Source organism: Oncorhynchus clarkii, chromosome 7 (assembly GCF_045791955.1).
Source record: "Oncorhynchus clarkii lewisi isolate Uvic-CL-2024 chromosome 7, UVic_Ocla_1.0, whole genome shotgun sequence".
NCBI classification, from domain to species: domain Eukaryota; kingdom Metazoa; phylum Chordata; class Actinopteri; order Salmoniformes; family Salmonidae; genus Oncorhynchus; species Oncorhynchus clarkii.
The window spans coordinates 84,531,791-84,553,633 of record NC_092153.1 but is presented as its reverse complement, the minus strand read 5'-3'; the positions used below and the strand labels follow the sequence as shown (position 1 = coordinate 84,553,633).

General features: G+C 43.7%; 1 protein-coding gene across 2 annotated transcripts in view; it reads left to right on the top strand.

Annotated features, from left to right (window-relative positions):
* LOC139413939 (centromere protein P) overlaps nucleotides 1-21,843 on the top strand; it is a 179,568-nt gene that overhangs the window by 471 nt on the left and 157,254 nt on the right. The window contains exons 1-5 of one of the 2 annotated variants that reach the window (XM_071161826.1): nucleotides 1-245; nucleotides 500-640; nucleotides 7,202-7,365; nucleotides 8,731-8,819; nucleotides 13,082-13,170. In XM_071161826.1, the coding sequence (XP_071017927.1) occupies nucleotides 501-640; nucleotides 7,202-7,365; nucleotides 8,731-8,819; nucleotides 13,082-13,170 (482 nt within the window). In that variant the 5' untranslated portion in view covers nucleotides 1-245; nucleotide 500. The remainder of the gene's footprint in view (nucleotides 246-499; nucleotides 641-7,201; nucleotides 7,366-8,730; nucleotides 8,820-13,081; nucleotides 13,171-21,843) is intronic. The other variant, XM_071161827.1, reaches the window with a different exon arrangement.

Here is a 21,843-nt window from a genome sequence, read left to right as displayed (position 1 = left end):
GGTTCCGCGTTGTGTCGTCGGGACTCTGGGGTTGTATTTCGGGGACGTTGGCTTTCTAAAATAAATAAATAAAATACTTATCACACAAGTATCATATCATTTAACTTCGCTATCGTGGTATTACCAATGTTGTTTGAGTTGACAAAACGTTATGATCTTCTGAGATGTAATGTACCTCCGTTAATTTGAGCGTACGCAGATCCGTCCCACAACATTTATTCCGGAAGTCAGAAACAGCGCGAAAGGTTTGTTTTGAAACAGTATTTCAGAGGAGTCTGGCAGGTAAATTAGATCCACGTTGTCTTAAATCTGACAATACAGATGAGCTATCTGTGTTCAGTTAGCGAGTTCATCATGCTGAGTAACTAGTTCGTTTATCATTGATTAGATAAGTGTGAAAACTAACTATATGACGGGATATTTATGAGAATAGCAAGCTAGTTCTCTTCGTTGCTTTGCAAGAAGTTGCCACTCAAAAAACCCTTTGATTTCTTTGCAGAATGAAGAAGAATCTGGAAAATGTTTACGAGGCTCAAATCAAAGCACTCCAAGAAGAGATTGCAGCACTGCAATGCCAACAGGACAAGAATGAACGAGAGATTGCGATGAACCTCGCAGGAGGACGCATGCAAGATGCTCTGTGAGTTGAAATTAGGACAGAATTGACAAAACTCGGTCCGGGGCTTTGGTGGAAAAAGTACGCAATTGTCATACTTGAGTAAAAGTAAATATACCTTAAGAGAAAATGTCTCAAGTAAAAGTCACCCAGTAAAATACTACTTCAGTAAAAGTCTAAAAGTATTTGGGTTTTAAATATACTTAAGTATCAAAAGTAAATTTAATTGCTAAAATATAGTTATAGTAAAAGTTTAAGTCATTGAAAATTCCTTATTGAGCAAAGGAGATGGCACCATTTTCTTGTTTTAAAAATGTATGGATAGCCTGGGGCTCACTCCCAACACTCAGACATCATTTACAAAAGATGCATTTGTGTTTAGTGAGTCAGCCAGATCAGAGGCAGTAGGGATGACCACGTGTTTTCTTGATAAGCATGTCCGTTTACAAATTTCCCTGTCCTGCTAAGGCATTCAGAATGTAATGAGTACTTTGGGTGTCAGGGGAAAATGGAGTAAAAAGTACATTATTGTCTTTAGGAATGTATCGAAGAAAAGTTGTCAAACATAAAAAATAGTAAAGTACATATACACTCAAAAAATAAATACTTAAGTAGTACTTTTAAGTATTTTTACTTAAGTACTTTACACCACTGGTCCGGGGGACAACCAAGGGGTGCACTTTTTTAAAGTTTTTTTTGCTGTAGTTTATTCAATTGATTGAAGTTTCATAATGAGTTGATTTCAATCTGAATTAGCTGCACAGTGCTATGGCAAAAAACTACATGTGCACCCGTCCCCAGAATTTGTGAAACGCAGATTTAAGGGGTCAAATTATTTCATTTATTAGGATCCCCATTAGCCGATGCAAATGGCGACAGCTTGTCTTACTGGGGTCCGACACATAACGAATAAGACATCGCAGACAAAATACTGGACCATTTACATACATTTAAGAACATGAACAGGTAGTGTGTGTATCAGTTCCACATGCATGTCAGTACACACACAACAATTAGGTCACATGTCAGTACACACACACAACAATTAGGTCACATGTCAGTACACACACACAACAATTAGGTCACATGTCAGTACACACACACAACAATTAGGTCACATGTCAGTACACACACACAACAATTAGGTCACATGTCAGTACACACACACACAACCAGTAGGTCACATGTCAGTACACACACACAACAATTAGGTCACATGTCAGTACACACACACAACCAGTAGGTCACATGTCAGTACACACACACACAACCAGTAGGTCACATTGTAGTTTTAAACCAGGTTTGCTGTTCACTTGCTCTGTATGAGATGGAAGGGAGTTCCATGCACTCATGGCTCAGTATAAGATGGGAGTTCCATGCACTCATGGCTCAGTATAATACTGTACGTTTCCTTGAATTTGTTCTGGACCTGGGGACTAAAAAGATGCCTGGTGGCATGTTTGGTACGTACGTGTGTAAGTTGACTATGCAAACAATTTGGAATTTCCAACACCATTAATGTTTATTATAAAAACAACAAGTCAGACTCTCCTCAACTCTTAGCCAAGAGAGACTGGGATGCATAGTATTTATATTAGCCCTCTGATTACAACTAAGAGCAAAATGTGACTCTCTGTTCTGGTCCAGCTGCAGATTAACTAGGTCTTGCTTTGCAGCACTGGACCACATGACTGGACAATAATCAAGATTAGACTAAACTAGAGCCTGCAGGACTTGCTTTTTGGAGTGTGGTGTCAAAAAAGCAGAGCATCTCTTTATTACAGACAGACCTCTCTCCATCTTTACAACCATTGAATCAATATGTTTTGATCATGACAGTTTACAATCTAAGGTAACTCCAAGTAATTTTAGTCTCCTCAACTTGTTCAACAGCCACACCCATTCATTACCAGATTCAGCTGAAGTCTAAAACTTAGGGAATGATTTGTACCAAATACAAAACGCTCTTAGTTTTAGAGATGTTCAGGACCAGTGTATTACTGGCCACCCATTCCAAAACAGACTGCAACTCTTTAAGGGTTTCAGTGACTTCATTAGCTGTGGTTGCTGATGTGTATATGGTTGAATCTACAGCATACATGGACACACAGGCTTTGTTTAATGCCAGTGGCAGGTCATTAGTAAAAATAGAAAATGATGCTGGGTGGACATTAGTTATCAATCAATCAAATGTATTTATAAAGCCCTTCGTACATCAGCTGATATCTCAAAGTGCTGTAACAGAAACCCAGCCTAAAACCCCCAAACTTCAAGCAATGCAGGTGTAGAAGCACGGTGGCTAGGAAAAACTCCCTAGAAAAGGCCAAAACCTAGGAAGAAACCTAGAGAGGAACCAGGCTATGTGGGGTGGCCAGTCCTCTTCTGGCTGTGCCGGGTGGAGATTATATCAGAACATGGCCAAGATGTTCAAATGTTCATAGATGACCAGCATTGTCAAATAATAATAATCACAGTGGTAACATGTTTTCAGCCTGATCCACGAGTCCTATGAGCTCCAAGTCCATTTTTCTCTGTAGCCGGTAAAGTGTCATGCCGTGTTCACATGCTAGTCGGAACTAGGAAACGTTGACATTTCTGATTTGCTGATTCGTTGAACGCGACACGTGTTTAACTATAACCAGTTAGGGTGAACTCAGTGGCGTTTGCTGATTTTAAAAAAGTAATAAAAAACAACTTGTCTAGTGTGAGGGGTTATGGGAACTCTGAACCCTGAAAAGAGCCCCCGAAGTGAACCAAGCTGAGACCATCTGGTTCGCTTGAATTCCTCAGTCCAGTTCCCTTTTTTAAAGTCAGTGTGAACACACAGCTCCCCAGGTTCACTTGTCATTATTCCTGCACCTCACACTAGACAACTGCTACACTGTCTCCCCTGATATAACCCCTCACACTAGACTACTGCTACACTGTGTCCCCTGATATAACCCCTAACACTAGACAACTGCTACACTGTGTCCCCTGATATAACCCCTCACACTAGACTACTGCTACACTGTGTCCCCTGATATAACCCCTCACACTAGACTACTGATATAACCCCTCACACTAGACAACTGCTACACTGTCTCCCCTGATATAACCCCTCACACTAGACTACTGATATAACCCCTCACACTAGACTACTGCTACACTGTGTCCCCTGATATAACCCCTCACACTAGACTACTGCTACACTGTGTCCCCTGATATAACCCCTCACACTAGACTACTGCTACACTGTCTCCCCTGATATAACCCCTCACACTAGACTACTGATATAACCCCTCACACTAGACTACTGTTATAACCCCTCACACTAGACTACTGCTATAACCCCTCACACTAGACTACTGATATAACCCCTCACACTAGACTACTGATATAACCCCTCACACTAGACTACTGATATAACCCCTCACACTAGACTACTGATATAACCCCTCCCGCTAGACTACTGATATAACCTCTCACGCTAGACTACTGATATAACCCCTCACGCTAGACTACTGATATAACCCCTCACGCTAGACTACTGATATAACCCCTCACGCTAGACTACTGATATAACCCCTCACGCTAGACTACTGATATAACCCCTCACGCTAGACTACTGATATAACCCCTCACGCTAGACTACTGATATAACCCCTCACGCTAGACTACTGATATAACCTCTCACGCTAGACTACTGATATAACCCCTCACGCTAGACTACTGATATAACCCCTCACGCTAGACTACTGATATAACCCCTCACGCTAGACTACTGATATAACCCCTCACACTAGACTACTGATATAACCCCTCACACTAGACCACTGATATAACCCCTCACGCTAGACCACTGATATAACCCCTCACGCTAGACCACTGATATAACCCCTCACGCTAGACCACTGATATAACCCCTCACGCTAGACCACTGATATAACCCCTCACGCTAGACTACTGATATAACCCCTCACGCTAGACCACTGACATAACCCCTCACGCTAGACCACTGACATAACCCCTCCCGCTAGACTACTGATATAACCCCTCACGCTAGACTACTGCCACACTGTCTCCCCTGATATAACCCCTCACACTAGACTACTGACACAACCCTTCACGCTAGACTACTGATATAACCCCTCACGCTAGACTACTGATATAACCCCTCACACTAGACTACTGACATAACCAAAATGGGTGAAGTGAACTGGCAAAAGAGTTGAGTCCTCATTCAAAGTCAGGGCAGTGGGAATACAAAGAGTTATTTTGGTAATTTAAAGAGGACGGAGATTGGTTCTTTACAGGAGGACTGGGATCGGTTCTTTACAGGAGGACTGGGATCGGTTCTTTACAGGAGGACTGGGATCGGTTCTTTACGGGAGGACTGGGATCGGTTCTTTACGGGAGGACTGGGATCGGTTCTTTAAAAGAGGACTGGGATCGGTTCTTTACGGGAGGACTGGGATCGGTTCTTTACGGGAGGACTGGGATCGGTTCTTTACGGGAGGACTGGGATCGGTTCTTTACGGGAGGACTGGGATCGGTTCTTTGCGGGAGGACTGGGATCGGTTCTTTGCGGGAGGACTGGGATCGGTTCTTTGCGGGAGGACTGGGATCGGTTCTTTGCGGGAGGACTGGGATCGGTTCTTTGCGGGAGGACTGGGATCGGTTCTTTGCGGGAGGACTGGGATCGGTTCTTTGCGGGAGGACTGGGATCGGTTCTTTGCGGGAGGACTGGGATCGGTTCTTTGCGGGAGGACTGGGATCGGTTCTTTGCGGGAGGACTGGGATCGGTTCTTTGCGGGAGGACTGGGATCGGTTCTTTGCGGGAGGACTGGGATCGGTTCTTTGCGGGAGGACTGGGATCGGTTCTTTGCGGGAGGACTGGGATCGGTTCTTTGCGGGAGGACTGGGATCGGTTCTTTGCGGGAGGACTGGGATCGGTTCTTTGCGGGAGGACTGGGATCGGTTCTTTGCGGGAGGACTGGGATCGGTTCTTTGCGGGAGGACTGGGATCGGTTCTTTGCGGGAGGACTGGGATCGGTTCTTTGCGGGAGGACTGGGATCGGTTCTTTGCGGGAGGACTGGGATCGGTTCTTTGCGGGAGGACTGGGATCGGTTCTTTGCGGGAGGACTGGGATCGGTTCTTTAAAAGAGGACTGGGATCGGTTCTTTAAAAGAGGACTGGGATCGGTTCTTTAAAAGAGGACTGGGATCGGTTCTTTAAAAGAAAAAAAGTTATTTAAAGAAGGACTGACTCCGGGGCAATACAAAGAGAGCTGAGTTATGTTTACCACACAGTTTCAATCCATCAATCACATTTATATAGCCCTTTTTACATCGGCCAATGTCACAAAGTGCTGTTCAGAAACCCAGCCTAAAACCCCTTTTTTAAAGAGGGCTATTTGTGAAAACACCCCGAGCATGTTGGAAATGAGCATGTTGGAAATGAACACGTTTTCTAGTTCCAACCAGCGTGTGAACGCGGCATGCGGTTGATGGCTTTCACAGCCTCCCGGGCCACTCTACGAACACTTAACAGTTTCCCCATTTAAATGTTCTAACATGTTGAATATATTTAGCCTCAAATCTGCCAATCGTACCGCTGCGGAGGTGCCACCAATGTGTATGTACTATACCGATTTACTAAACTGAACAAAAATACAAACGCCACATGTTGGTTCCATGTTTCAAGAAGCGGATTTAAACAGCATGATCATTACATGTGTGTAATAAAATTAAAAACCATGGTCATTACACAGGTGCACCTTGTACTGGGGACAATTAAAATGCCACTCTAAAATGTGCAGTTTTGTCACACAACACAATACCACAGATGTCTCAAGAGTAGAGGGAGCGTGCAATTAGCATGCGGACTGCAGAAATGTCCACTAGAGCTGTTGCCAGAGATTTTAATGTAAATTTTTCTACCATAAGCCGCCTCAGAGAATTTGTCAGTACGTCCAACCGGCCTCACAACCTGCAGACCACATGTATGTCATAAGCTACGGACAACGAACACAATTGCATTTTATCAATGGCAACTTGAATGCACAGAGATACAATTTGGAAGCTGAAAATGTCCCAGTTCTTCCATTGCCTGTATACTCACCAGACATTTCACCCATTGAGCATGTTTGGGATGCTCTGGATCGACGTGTACGACCGCATGTTCCAGTTCCCGCCAATATCCAGTAACTTTGCCACAGCCATTGAAGATGAGTGGGACAACATTCCACAGGCCACAATCAAAAAGCCTGAACAACTCTATGTGAAGGAGATGTGTTGTGCTGCATGAGGCAAATGGTGGTTACACCAGATACTGACTGGTTTTCTGATCCACGCCTCCACCTTTTTCTGTTTTCTGGTGACCAACAGATGCATATCTATATTCCCAGTCATGTGAAATCCATAGATTAGGGTCTAATGAATCTATTTCAATTGACTGATTTCCTCATATGAACTGTAACTCCGTAACACCCCCCCCCCCCGTGGGAATTGAACCCACAATGCTGGCGTTGCTCTACCAACTGAGCCACACAGGACCAGTTAATTCATCTATGGTGGTGTTGATGTTGTTTCCCCAACACACAGGTTGATTATGACAGGACATCAGGAGAAGGAGATGGGGAAAAGTCAGAGACACATCACAGCTCACCTGAAGACTGAGATAATGGAGATGGAGGAAGATCTCATCAGACAGACCAAGATAAACGGAATCGTTCTTGTCAACTGCAGTGTGAAGACTGTGGAGAAAGGTAACTGTCATTCTTTAGAACTACTCCTTTGGCAATGACTATGGTTAGGGGTAGGAATAGGGGTAGGACTAGGGTTAGGACTAGGTCTAGGACTAGGGGTAGGACTAGGACTAGGGGTAGGACTATGGGTAGGACTAGGGGTAGGACTAGGTCTACGACTAGGGTTAGGTCTATGACTATGGGTAGGCCTATGGGTAGGACTATGGGTAGGATTAGGGTCTAGGACTAGGGGTAGGACTAGGTCTAGGACTAGGGGTAGGACTAGGACTATGGGTAGGACTATGGGTAGGACTATGGGTAGGACTAGGGGTAGGACTAGGTCTATGACTAGGGGTAGGTCTAGGTCTACGACTAGGGGTAGGACTAGGTCTACGACTAGGGTTAGGTCTATGACTAGGGGTAGGACTAGGTCTACGACTAGGGTTAGGTCTATGACTAGGGGTAGGACTAGGTCTACGACTAGGGGTAGGGTTAGGGGAAGGACTAGGTAGGGTTTAGATTAGGGGAAGGACTAGGGTTAGGGTTTAGATTAGGGGAAGGACTAGGGGTAGGGTTTAGATTAGGGGAAGGACTAGGGGTAGGGTTTAGATTAGGGGAAGGACTAGGGGTAGGGTTTAGATTAGGGGAAGGACTAGGGGTAGGGTTTAGATTAGGGGAAGGACTAGGGGTAGGGTTTAGATTAGGGGAGGGACTAGGGGTAGGGTTTAGATTAGGGGAAGGACTAGGGGTAGGGTTTAGATTAGGGGAAGGACTAGGGGTAGGGTTTAGATTAGGGGAAGGACTAGGGGTAGGGTTTAGATTAGGGGAGGGACTAGGGGTAGGGTTTAGATTAGGGGAGGGACTAGGGGTAGGGTTTAGATTAAAATATGTAGTGTTGGGGGTACTGGAAGACCGGAGCTGGGAAACAGTGCAGTAGGAGACTGACTGGACAGAGACCAAGGGTAGGTCATCCATGATCCTGGAGTGCCGTATCCACTTCATGTTTTTGATTTAACCAACATGGAAAACCAGGTGTGTTTAAATTTAGTTGATCGCTGAACTGATCAGTTAGCTCAGTTGGTCAGACGTGGTGCCTAGTTGGAACAAAACCCTGCAGTATTAGCAGCATTCCAGGAACAGGATTGTCTTCCCCCTGGTCTACACAAAGATAAGGGCTCTATCTCAATTAATCTTTCCACGATTCCTCATCTCCTTGCCGTCTCAACTGTATTGGAGGAGAAGGTCCAAAGCTCTGACTTTCTCCAATCTGTTTTGAGAAGGAGCCAAGGAGGTGAGGAGAGAGGATGTGAGGAATTGAAGAAAGATGAATAGATTAAGAGCTAAAGTTTGGTATAATCTGATGTTTTTCCTCTGCCCTCTTCTAAGGCAACAAGAAGATGGTGCAACAACACAGGCTGACGGGCCACTGCTCCTTCTTAGACTTCCAAGTGGAGTTTGAGCTCACTGATGTTCAGGTGAGAAGAATGTCTGAGAAGGCTATTCTGAACTATTGCCTCTGGGGGGTGCTATTCAGCCAGAAGAGGTCCCCTTAAAGGACCCCCCCCCCCCATTTAGGGCCAGGGTTCCAGTCTAAAATAACAGCTTCGACTGCTCCTACAGTTCTGCTTCGGAACTGCAGTTTAACTGACGATGGGCTCAGGGCAGGGCTTTGTGGACCTCGTTTTGTGCACGGGGGGGGGCCGTGAATCCGCCATAGAAATAGTTAGAAAGAATAAGATGAAAGCTCTGGTAATATGGATAACGATTAAAATATGACTAATATGCATTTTTCTACATTGAAATGGACGCGGTGCAACCTTTTGGGAGGTAGGTTGCTGGCAGACACGGTGCAACCTTTTGGTAGGTAGGCTGCTGGCAGACACGGTGCAACCTTTTGGTAGGTAGGCTGCTGGCAGACACGGTGCAACCTTTTGGTAGGTAGGCTGCTGGCAGACACGGTGCAACCTTTTGGTAGGTAGGCTGCTGGCAGACACGGTGCAACCTTTTGGTAGGTAGTCTGCTGGCAGACACGGTGCCACCTTCTGGTAGGTAGGCTGCTGGCAGACACGGTGCAACCTTTGGTAGGTAGGCTGCTGGCAGGTCTTGGCTGCGGTACAGCTGAGCCAAGTCAGCCCGTGGTCATGGTTCTCACAAGGGGAAGTGAAATGACAGACTACAATGACTTTGCTCGTGATCATGCACGCCACAAATAACATATAACTAAGTTCCTTGACTATTCTTTTCTAGCTAACGTTACACCAATCAAAGCAGTGGAGGGTGTAGTGAAGCAAAACTTGTGTGGTCAAAGCCATTTATCTTGGGGGGACTGGGGGAGTGGGTTTGCAAAATGCTATCGTAGCACACAATGATATCATTTTATAAAATGCCTTCAGAAACTATTCAGACCCCTTGACTTTTTCCACATTTTGTTACGTTACAGCCTTATTCTAAAATAGATTCCTCATCAATCTACACACAATACCCCATAATGACATCACAATACCCCATAATGACATCACAATACCCCATAATGACATCACAATACCCCATAATGACATCACAATACCCCATAATGACAAAGTGAAAACAGGTTTTTAGACATTTTAGCAAATAAAACAAATAATTAAAAAAACATACCTTATTTACATAAGTATTCAGACTCAAAATTGAGCTCAGGTACATCCTGTTTCCATTGATCATCCTTGAGATGTTTCTACAACTTGGAGTCCACCTGTGGTAAATTCAATTGATTGGACATGATTTGGAAAGGCACACACCTGTCTTTTATAAGGTCCCACAGTTGACAGTGCATGTCAGAGCAGAAACCAAGCCACGAGGTTGAAGGAATTGTCTGTAGAGCTCAGAGACAGGATTGTGGCAAGGCACAGATCTGGGGAAGGGTACCAAAATATTTCTGCAGCATTGAAGGTCCCCAAGAACACAGTGACCTCCATTATTCTTAAATGGAAGAAGTTTGGAGCCACCAAGACTCCTCCTAGAGCTGGCCGCCCAGCCAAACTGAGCAATCAGGCTCGAGAGTTTCTCTGTGGAGATGGGAGAACCTTCCATAAGGACAACCATCTCTGCAGCACTCCACCAATCAGGTCTTTATGGTAGAGTGGCCAGACGGAAGCCACTCCTCAGTAAAAGACACATGACAGCCCGCTTGGAGTTTGCCAAAAGGCACCTAAAGGACTCTCAGACCATGAGAAACAAGATTCTCTGTTCTGATGAAACCAAGATGGAACTCTTTGTCCTGAATGCCAAGCATCACATCTGGAGGATACTTGGTGCCATCCCTACGATGAAGCATGGTGGTGGCAGCATCATGCTGTGGGGATGTTTTTCAGTGACAAGGACTGGGAGACTAGTCAGGATCAAGGGGAAAGATGAACGGAGCAAAGTACAGCGAGATCCTTGATGAAAACCTGCTCCAGTGCTCTGGACTTCAGACTGTTGAGCCTTTTTGGTAAAGTTACCCTGTATTGGAATTAGCTCCCAGGCTCAGGAGGCCAAGTAGACACAAGGCTGTTTGGCTCATCTCAGTCACCAAGAGGTAGAGCTTTGCAAGCTGTTTCTGATTAATAAATAATGCCATTCTGGTGGATGGTAACGTTCAAATACCCAGCCAGCCCTGAAACGAAATGTAGGTTGATAACAATTTGTACATCATATCATAGGAAAAGACACTGCATTCACACTGATTTTCACAAAGCGGGCCGTTCGATCTTGTCACGTCAATCCCAAATATATCGTACTTTGACTAAAACGATGATCTATTGACTTAAATCTTCGTGCAACGTCATGGCATAGCTCTGGCCATCGTCTTTGAGCTCGAGAAGGTGGATATTTGCTGGTTTGGCCATTTTTAATTGACAGAAATATTGTCCAGAAATTGCCTGTAGTATGTAGGCCTATATATCTTCAAGGGTTGAATGGATGAACCTGTTGTCTGCTGTCTTCAACACAAGGGGGCAGTGTAGATCTATATTTATGACAGACTGAAGCAAGGGCATGTAGTCAACACAGGAAACAGACATATCACCCCTCAGTTTAGGGATTCTATGGCAGACTGAAGCAAGGGCATGTAGTCAACACAGGAAACAGACATATCACCCCTCAGTTTAGGGATTCTATGGCAGACTGAAGCAAGGGCATGTAGTCAACACAAGAAACAGACATATCACCCCTCAGTTTAGGGATTCTATGGCAGACTGAAGCAAGGGCATGTAGTCAACACAGGAAACAGACATATCACCCTTCAGTTTAGGGATTCTATGGCAGACTGAATCAAGGGCATGTAGTCAACACAAGAAACAGACATATCACCCCTCAGTTTAGGGATTCTATGGCAGACTGAAGCAAGGGCATGTAGTCAACACAGGAAACAGACATATCACCCCTCAGTTTAGGGATTCTATGGCAGACTGAATCAAGGGCATGTAGTCAACACAAGAAACAGACATATCACCCCTCAGTTTAGGGATTCTATGGCAGACTGAAGCAAGGGCATGTAGTCAACACAGGAAACAGACATATCACCCCTCAGTTTAGGGATTCTATGGCAGACTGAATCAAGGGCATGTAGTCAACACAGGAAACAGACATATCACCCCTCATTTTAGGGATTCTATGGCAGACTGAAGCAAGGGCATGTAGTCAACACAGGAAACAGACATATCACCCCTCAGTTTAGGGATTCTATGGCAGACTGAAGCAAGGGCATGTAGTCAACACAGGAAACAGACATATCACCCCTCAGTTTAGGGATTCTATGGCAGACTGAAGCAAGGGCATGTAGTCAACACAAGAAACAGACATATCACCCCTCAGTTTAGGGATTCTAGAACCTTTGTTTAATGGAAAACAATTAGTATCAAGTTTAGATTTCCAATGGAGAACTGTCTAATACTGCTGGTTATAGATGCTTTTAGACCAAACCAATGGAGAACTGTCTAATACTGCTGGTTATAGATGCTTTTAGACCAAACCAATGGAGAACTGTCTAATACTGCTGGTTATAGATGCTTTTAGACCAAACCAATGGAGAACTGTCTAATACTGCTGGTTATAGATGCTTTTAGACCAAACCAATGGAGAACTGTCTAATACTGCCGGTTATAGATGCTTTTAGACCAAACCAATGGAGAACTGTCTAATACTGCCGGTTATAGATGCTTTTAGACCAAACCAATGGAGAACTGTCTAATACTGCTGGTTATAGATGCTTTTAGACCAAACCAATGGAGAACTGTCTAATACTGCCGGTTATAGATGCTTTTAGACCAAACCAATGGAGAACTGTCTAATACTGCTGGTTATAGATGCTTTTAGACCAAACCAATGGAGAACTGTCTAATACTGCCGGTTATAGATGCTTTTAGACCAAACCAATGGAGAACTGTCTAATACTGCTGGTTATAGATGCTTTTAGACCAAACCAATGGAGAACTGTCTAATACTGCTGGTTATAGATGCTTTTAGACCAAACCAATGGAGAACTGTCTAATACTGCTGGTTATAGATGCTTTTAGACCAAACCAATGGAGAACTGTCTAATACTGCTGGTTATAGATGCTTTTAGACCAAACCAATGGAGAACTGTCTAATACTGCTGGTTAGAGATGCTTTTAGACCAAAGTAGGCTTTTGTTGAATAAGTATCAGTTCAGTGTATCATATGATTGGTTGTAATTGATCCCGTTTAAAGCTAACTGACGTCTTTGACCTTCTCATAGGAGGACACTACCCTGGTGAGGACGATCACTGACCTCAACATCGTCATGGACAGCACTGAGTTTAAGGACTTCGGTAATTTTGTGTCTGGGTAAGGCCTTAATGTTGAAACATGTATTTCAACAATTACTGTTCTAACACTCACACTCGATCAATAGCGATCCATATCTTTACTGTCAGGGTATAAAGACACACTGTAGGTCTAACTACTTACCGGTGCAAGTCATTTGTAAACGTGAAACTCAGTAACGTGTTGTGTGTGTTTAGCTCATCTTAGGACTCTACTAAATCCACGTTTGTTTAGGACTGCTAAAAAATACAAAAATAAATAAAGTTAATTCAGAATATTTAGGTAAGTTACGTGGTCAACTCATTGCTCCTGTTTTGTAGTACCTTACTCTGGTTATAGACAGCTACAGGCTGTTGGAAGATCTGAAGACCAATCCCGTGCTCCTTAATGGCATTCTATTCCCTACAAAGTGCACTACTTTGGACACTATGTAGGGATTAGAACGGCATTGGGGACTGGTCTTTGTCTTTGGCTTGACCAGAGCCTTGGCATCATCTCTCTAGATTTATTTTCCCACTAGTGGAAAAGTAGCCGTTTTTTATTTTTTATTGCTGAATCGATTCTCCTCAATGTGTATTACATTTATAGACAGATGGTCTGTGTTATTGAAGCCCTTGAGTGAATGTATCAACCTGCAGATAGCAACAGTTATAATTCTTCCTCACAGAAATGGCATCAAATGTGTTTTTCTGTTTCTACAACAATGGCCGAGACAACCAAAGGGTACGATGGTCACCATTTTAGTAAATGAACAATGTACAAACATTTTTAATTTAGCGGGGTGTACATTTCTCATTTTCACTGTTCTTTTACTCCCATAAGTCACCATGCTTTCAAGGTTCAACACGTTCTCATTTTATTGAGCCAACATTTAGTTCATCTGAGGTCGTATATAATGGAAAGGATCTATACAAAACCAACTATAATAATGTTTCCCTGTCATATGGTTCAGTCGAGACAACAGTCCATGTGATTTCTATCCAGACAGAAATTATTGCAGTTTGCATCCACACCCACAAGTGGTGCTGTAGCTAGGTCTCTGTCGTGCTGTAGCTAGGTCTCTGTCGTGCTGTAGCTAGGTCTCTGTCGTGCTGTAGCTAGGTCTCTGTCGTGCTGTAGCTAGGTCTCTGTCGTGCTGTAGCTAGGTCTCTGTCGTGCTGTAGCTAGGTCTCTGTCGTGCTGTAGCTAGGTTTCTGTCGTGCTGTAGCTAGGTCTCTGTCGTGCTGTAGCTAGGTTTCTGTCGTGCTGTAGCTAGGTCTCTGTCGTGCTGTAGCTAGGTCTCTGTCGTGCTGTAGCTAGGTCTCTGTCGTGCTGTAGCTAGGTTTCTGTCGTGCTGTAGCTAGGTCTCTGTCATGCTGTAGCTAGGTCTCTGTCATGCTGTAGCTAGGTCTCTGTCATGCTGTAGCTAGGTCTATGTCATGCTGTAGCTAGGTCTCTGTCATGCTGTAGCTAGGTCTCTGTCATGCTGTAGCTAGGTCTCTGTCATGCTGTAGCTAGGTCTCTGTCATGCTGTAGCTAGGTCTCTGTCATGCTGTAGCTAGGACTCTGTCATGCTGTAGCTAGGTCTCTGTCATGCTGTAGCTAGGTCTCTGTCATGCTGTAGCTAGGTCTCTGTCATGCTGTAGCTAGGTCTCTGTCATGCTGTAGCTAGGTCTATGTCATGCTGTAGCTAGGTCTATGTCATGATGTAGCTAGGTCTATGTCATGATGTAGCTAGGTCTATGTCATGATGTAGCTAGGTCTCTGTCATGCTGTAGCTAGGACTCTGTCATGCTGTAGCTAGGACTCTGTCATGCTGTAGCTAGGACTCTGTCATGCTGTAGCTAGGTCTCTGTCATGCTGTAGCTAGGTCTCTGTCATGCTGTAGCTAGGTCTCTGTCATGCTGTAGCTAGGTCTCTGTCATGCTGTAGCTAGGTCTCTGTCATGCTGTAGCTAGGTCTATGTCATGCTGTAGCTAGGTCTCTGTCATGCTGTAGCTAGGTCTCTGTCATGCTGTAGCTAGGTCTCTGTCATGCTGTAGCTGGGTTAATGGGGTACTTTACTGAAGCTCAGAGCAGTCTCCTGCTCCACTTAGTAAAACACATGAAAGTGGATTTGAGTGTCAGTCTTTCTAGTTGTGGATGGATTGCCAGAGGATAAAGGGTCAGTCATTTGGAATTGTTATTTTGTGGTGTTTCATTAGGATCCCCATTAGCTGTTTCCATTCATTTCGTCATTTTCCTCAAAAGAACTCTTAGAAGCACTAATGGCGTTCTATTCACTGGTCAAAAGATTCTAAGAACACAGAATGGAACGGTTTTGGTGTTTCATTAGGATCCCCATTAGCAGTTGCAAAAGCAGCAGCTACTCTTCCTGGGGTTCCACACAGAACACAGAACACAGAATGACATACAGTGCCGTGCGAAAGTATTCGGCCCCCTTGAACTTTGTGACCTTTTGCCACATTTCAGGCTTCAAACATAAAGATATAAAACTGTATTTTTTTGTGAAGAATCAACAACAAGTGGGACACAATCATGAAGTGGAACAACATTTATTGGATATTTCAAACTTTTTTTAACAAATCAAAAACTGAAAAATTGGGCGTGCAAAATTATTCAGCCCCTTAAAATATGTATTCTGTATATTCTGTAAATTCTGTATATGTAATACAGAACATCAATAGACAAGAGCAGCTCAAGGACAGAACTACATATAATTTTATTTAAAGGCACACGTAGCCCACATATCAATACATACACAAACTATCTAGGTCCAACAGGGGAGAGGCGTTGTGCCGTGAGGTGTTGCTTTATCTGTTTTTTGAAACCAGTATATTTGAGCTGGTAGGAAGTTCCATGCAATAAGGTATCTATATAATAGTGTACATTTTCTTGAATTTATTCTTGATTTGGGGACTATGAAAAGACCCCTGGTGGCATGTCTGGTGGGATAAGTGTGTGTGTCAGAGCTGTGTGTAAATTGACTATGCAAACAATTTTAGTCCCCTCAACTAGTTCAACAGCCACACCATTCATTACCAGATTCAGCTGAGGTCTAGAACTTGTACCAAATACAATGCTCTTAGTTTTAGAGATGTTCAGGACCAGTTTATTACTGGCCACCCATTCCAAAACAGACTGCAACTCTTTAAGGGTTTCAGTGACTTCATTAGCTGTGGTTGCTGATGTGTATATGGTTGAATCATCAGCATACATGGACACACAGGCTTTGTTTAATGCCAGTGGCAGGTCATTGGTAAAAATAGAAAAGAATAGTGGGCCTAGAGAGCTGCCCTGCGGTACACCACACTTTACATATTTAACATTAGAGAAGCTTCCAGTAAAGAAAACCCTTTGAGTTCTATTAGATAGATCACTCTGAATCCACGATATGGCAATCTGAGGTTGGAAAGCCATAGCACGTAAGTGCTTTTTCAACAACAGGTTATGGTCAATAATATCAAAGGCTGCACTGAAATCATTGGCAAATATCCCATTGGCTTAGCCAATCACCTTTGGCGGCGATTACAGCTTTGAGTCGTCTTGGGTATGTCGGTATCAGCTTTAAGTCGTCTTGGGTATGTCGGTATCAGCTTTAAGTCGTCTTGGGTATGTCGGTATCAGCTCCTACAATCTTATTATTATCAATTTCTTTCAACCAGTCATTTGTGTCAGTGCAGTACATGTTGAGTGCCCTTCTCTAAAAGCATGCTGAAAGTCGGTTGTTAATTTGTTTACAGAGAAATAGCATTGTATTTGGTCGAACACAATTTTTTCCAACAGTTTGCTAAGAGCTGGCAGCAAGCTGATAGGTTTGCTGTTAGAACCAGTAAAGGCTGCTTTACCACTCTTGGGTAGTGGAATGACTTTGGCTTCCCTCCAGGCCTGAGGAGAAAGACTTTCCACTAGGCTCAGATTAAAGATATGACAGATAGGAGTGGCTATAGAGTCAGCTACCATCCTCTGTAGCTTTTCATCTAAGTTGTCAATGCCAGGAGATTTGTCATTATTGATCATTAACAATAATTTCCCACCTCTCCCACACTAATTTTACAAAATTCTAGTCGCTAGTGCTGAATGGACTGCAGGAGGATTAAAGCAATGCAAATTCAACCCAGTCAGTAGTGGGGTGCTGAACTGCTGAACACAACATTTTCCTGGTTCTATGGTAACATTTGTTGTGGTTCTTTTTGCTGCATAATCTCGAATGTCTGTCTTGAGTCTTCTGTCTTTGACTGGAGGCATGAGGAAGGATGTTTTCTCTCCTAAATCTCTGGATTGATTAGTGGGGGACTTGTTCTCTCTTTACAGCAGAACCAACATGCTGCTGGTCTTCATAGCCTATAACGCCTGAATAATATTGTCTGGTCTGACAGAGGATCGGTGCTGGCACACGGGACGTGGAAAACTACTGGAGATAATGATTCTCACACAAGTCTGTGGTTGCGTCCCAAATTGTACTCCATTCCTTATGTAGTCCTATGGGCCCTGGTGAAAAGTAGTGCACTCCATAGGGAATAGGGTACCGTTTGGAATGTAGCCTAAGTAGTCTGTATATTTTTCTCTGTCTGGGGCAGAGGGCTTTTTTTTTATCATTACTCAGAGAAAACCCTGTTGGCGACATCTCATGTAAACTGCTGACTGGACTCGCAGAGAGAGGTTCCTAGATGCCATGCCAATACAGGCACTGATTGCTGACACCTGGTTGGATTGGAGCTTTTGGAGAGATTTAAAAACATGATTTGTTATGTATAAGACGCATCAAGATGTATATAAGAGCCTGAAACAGTATAAAGGCCCAATCGTACTGAACCACCAGATACACTGTACAGTGACTTCAGAAACTACTCATACACCTTGACCTATTCCACGTTTTGTTGTGTTACAACCTGAATTCAAAATGGAAGACATTTAAAAAAAAAAAAAATCTCACCCATTTACACAAATTACCCCGTAATGACATTAAAAAAAAATGCTTTTAGAAAGTTTTGCTAATTTGTTTAAAACGAAATACAGAAATCTCATTTACATAAATAGTCTTTTTATGATTATTTTTTATTTATTCAGGGAAAAACCCCACTGAGGTCTCATTTCCAAAGGTGCCCATATTACAACAACCAATATAATGTAAAACAAAATGGTCATCAATAAAAAACACCCAACAGTCCACAGCTACCAGGTCCTCAATCAACACCGTAAACTGCCCCGAGCGACACCACAACATCTAATTGTTGCCCTTTAACAAAGGATATGTGATACCCTCACTTAATTCGAGCCCTGGTTTGAGTCAAACACACCAAGCCCTTCCCAGACACGGAGGTATTTAATCAGTGCATGCGACAGTATTGGAGTATTTGGCTGTACCGACATCTATGGATAGGATCATTGTGTCTGTCAAACAGAAGGCTGCATCGTTTTGCTTGGAATAGACAAACCTTGGTCGCTCCACTCTCTCCCCGTTCGCTATCCTCCTATTGTAGTGTAACACCTTAAACTGCCCCGAGCGACACCACAACATCTAATTGTAATGAGTTCTGCTAATTGTTCAAACTCATTTAAACTAAAAGAGGATTTACCTAATTCAGTCGGAGGAACATTTTTTAAAGAGTTATCCAACCATGTGAATGGGTTTGGTAACTCATATTTTTATATTTTAACAACGAAGTTAGGTAAGTCTGGAAGCTTGTGTACTAGAGCTTTTTTTTTATATTGAATTGATCTACAGTTACTTTTACATCTACATTTTTTACCCCCTTTTCTACCCAATTTCGTGGCAGTAGTTACTGCCTCATCACTACAACGCACGTACGGACTCGGGAGAGGCGAAGATCGAGAGCCATGCGTCCTCCGATACACAACCCAACGAAGCCGCACTGCTTCTTAACACAGCGCGCATCCAACCCGGAAGCCAGCTGCACCAATGTGTCGGAGGAAACACTGTACACCTAGCGACCTGGTCAGCTTGCACTGCGCCCGGCCCGCCACAGTAGTCGCTAGTGCGCGATGAGACAAGGATATCCCTGCCGGCCAAACCCAACCTACCACGGACGACGCTAGGCCAATTGTGCGCCGCCCCATGGGCCTCCCGGTCGCGGCCGGCTGCGACAGAGCCTGGGCTCTAACCCAAAGTCTCTGGTGGCACAGCTAGCACTGCAATGCAGTGCCTTAGACCTCTGCGCCACCCGGGAGGCCCTGATCTACGGTACTTTTAATGAGGACTGTCCAACCTTTTTGATACATGAGTATTAAAACTGTCACCTGTGATCAAACGAACGGCGTTATGTTAGACGGCATCCAAAGGTTTAAGAGTAGTGGCTGCTGCATTCTGGTAAATAGAGTCACCTGGCTGCTGCATTCTGGTTAATAGAGTCACCTGGCTGCTGCATTCTGGTTAATAGAGTCACCTGGCTGCTGCATTCTGGTAAATAGAGTCACCATAGTCAAGAACTGGCAAGAAAGTTGACTAATCAATCTGCTTCCTGCTGTTTTAGGGAGAGTCAAGATCTATTTCTAAAAAAGAAGCCCACTTTTTAAATCTTAGCTTTTTAACTAGCTCACGAGAATGTAAAAAAAAAAAAAAAAAGTTAAATCCTTGTCAATCCAAAAGCCCAGATATTTATTGGTGGGAAATCATTGGCAAATATCCCATTGGCTCAGCCAATCACTTTTGGCGGCGATTACAGCTTTGAGTCGTCTTGGGTATGTCTGTATCAGCTTTGAGTCGTCTTGGGTATGTCTGTATCAGCTTTGAGTCGTCTTGGGTATGTCTGTATCAGCTATGAGTCGTCTTGGGTATGTCTGTATCAGCTTTGAGTCGTCTTGGGTATGTCTGTATCAGCTTTGAGTCGTCTCGGGTATGTCTGTATCAGCTTTGAGTCGTCTCGGGTATGTCTGTATCAGCTTTGCACAAATGGATTTGGGGATTTTCTTCCTTGCCGATTTTTCTCAATCTCTGTTAAGTCAGATGGGGAGTGGAGGTGAACAGCAATCTTCAAGTCTTTCCACAGATGTTCAATGGGATTCAAGTCTGAGCTTTGATTGGGCCACTCAAGAACTTTCACATTCTTGTTCTGAAGCCATTCCAGCGTTGCTTTGGCTTGTATGCTTGGAGTCATTGTCCTGTTGGAATGTAAATCCTTGCCCTCAGTCTAAGTCGATTTGCTCTCTGAAGTAGGTTCTCAGTAAGTGTTAGCGACATTCATTGTTCCCTCTATCCTTACCAGTGTCCCAGTCCATGCTGCTGAAAAGCATCCCTATAGCATGATGCTACCACCACCATGCTTCACGGTAGGGATGGTGTTAGATGAGTGATGAGCTGTGCCTGGTTTTCTCCAGACATATAGTGCTTTGCGTTCAGACCAAATAGTTATATTTTTACCTCATCAGACCACAGAATAATTTGCCTGATGCTCTGAATCTTTCACATGCCTTTTTTTGCAAATTAACTCCAGAGTCGTACTGTCATGTGCCTCTTTTCTTCTCAGGAGTGGCTTCCGTCTGGCCACTCTCCCATAAAGCCTCAGATTGGTGACGTTCTGTAGAGACTGTTGTCCTTCTGGCAGGTTCTTCCATCTCAGCCAATGAAGCCTAGTTTTGTTCGTGGTTGTTGGTCACCTCCCTGACCAAGGTCCTTCTTGCTCAGTTTGATTGGACGGCCAGCTCTAGGCAGAGTCTGGGTAGTTACGTATTTTTTTCTCTTCATCTTCCCAATGATGGAGACCTCTGTGTTCTGGGAAACTTTAAAACACTATAATTTTTTTTAATACCCTTCCTCGTCACTATTTCATCTTAGAGATCTACGGACAGTTCCTTGAATTTAATGGAATCGTTTCTGCTCTGATACGCACCGTCAACTGTGGGGAAATTATATAGACAGGTGTGTTTCTTTCTAAATCCTGTCCAAACAAGTGAATTGGCTACAGGTGGACTCGAATCAAGTTGTAGTGACATCTCAAGGATGATCAAAGTAAATTGGATGCACCTGAGCTCAGTTTGGAGTGTCATAGCAAAGGGGTGTGACTACTTATGTAAATGAGATATTCCTGAGCTCAGTTTGGAGTGTCATAGCAAAGGGGTGTGACTACTTATGTAAATGAGATATTCCTGAGCTCAGTTTGGAGTGTCATAGCAAAGGGGTGTGACTACTTATGTAAATGAGATATATTCCTGAGCTCAGTTTGGAGTGTCATAGCAAAGGGGTGTGACTACTTATGTAAATGAGATATTCCTGAGCTCAGTTTGGAGTGTCATAGCAAAGGGGTGTGACTACTTATGTAAATGAGATATTTCTGTAAAAAAACAACATGTTATCGCTTTCTCATTATGGGATACTATGTGTAGATGGGTAATCCATTTTAAATTCTGTCTGTAACAAGAAGTGGAATAAGTCAAGTGGTATGAATACTCGTTGAATGCACCGTATACCACCCTGATACACTGTGGACAGGATGCTGTGTGTATATACCACCCAGATACACTGTGGACAGGATGCTGTGTGTATATACCACCCAGATACACTGTGGACAGGATGCTGTGTGTATATACCACCCAGATACACTGTAGACAGGATACTGTGTGTATATACCACCCTGATACACTGTAGACAGGATGCTGTGTGTATATACCACCCTGATACACTGTGGACAGGATGCTGTGTGTATATACCACCCAGATACACTGTGGACAGGATGCTGTGTGTATATACCACCCAGA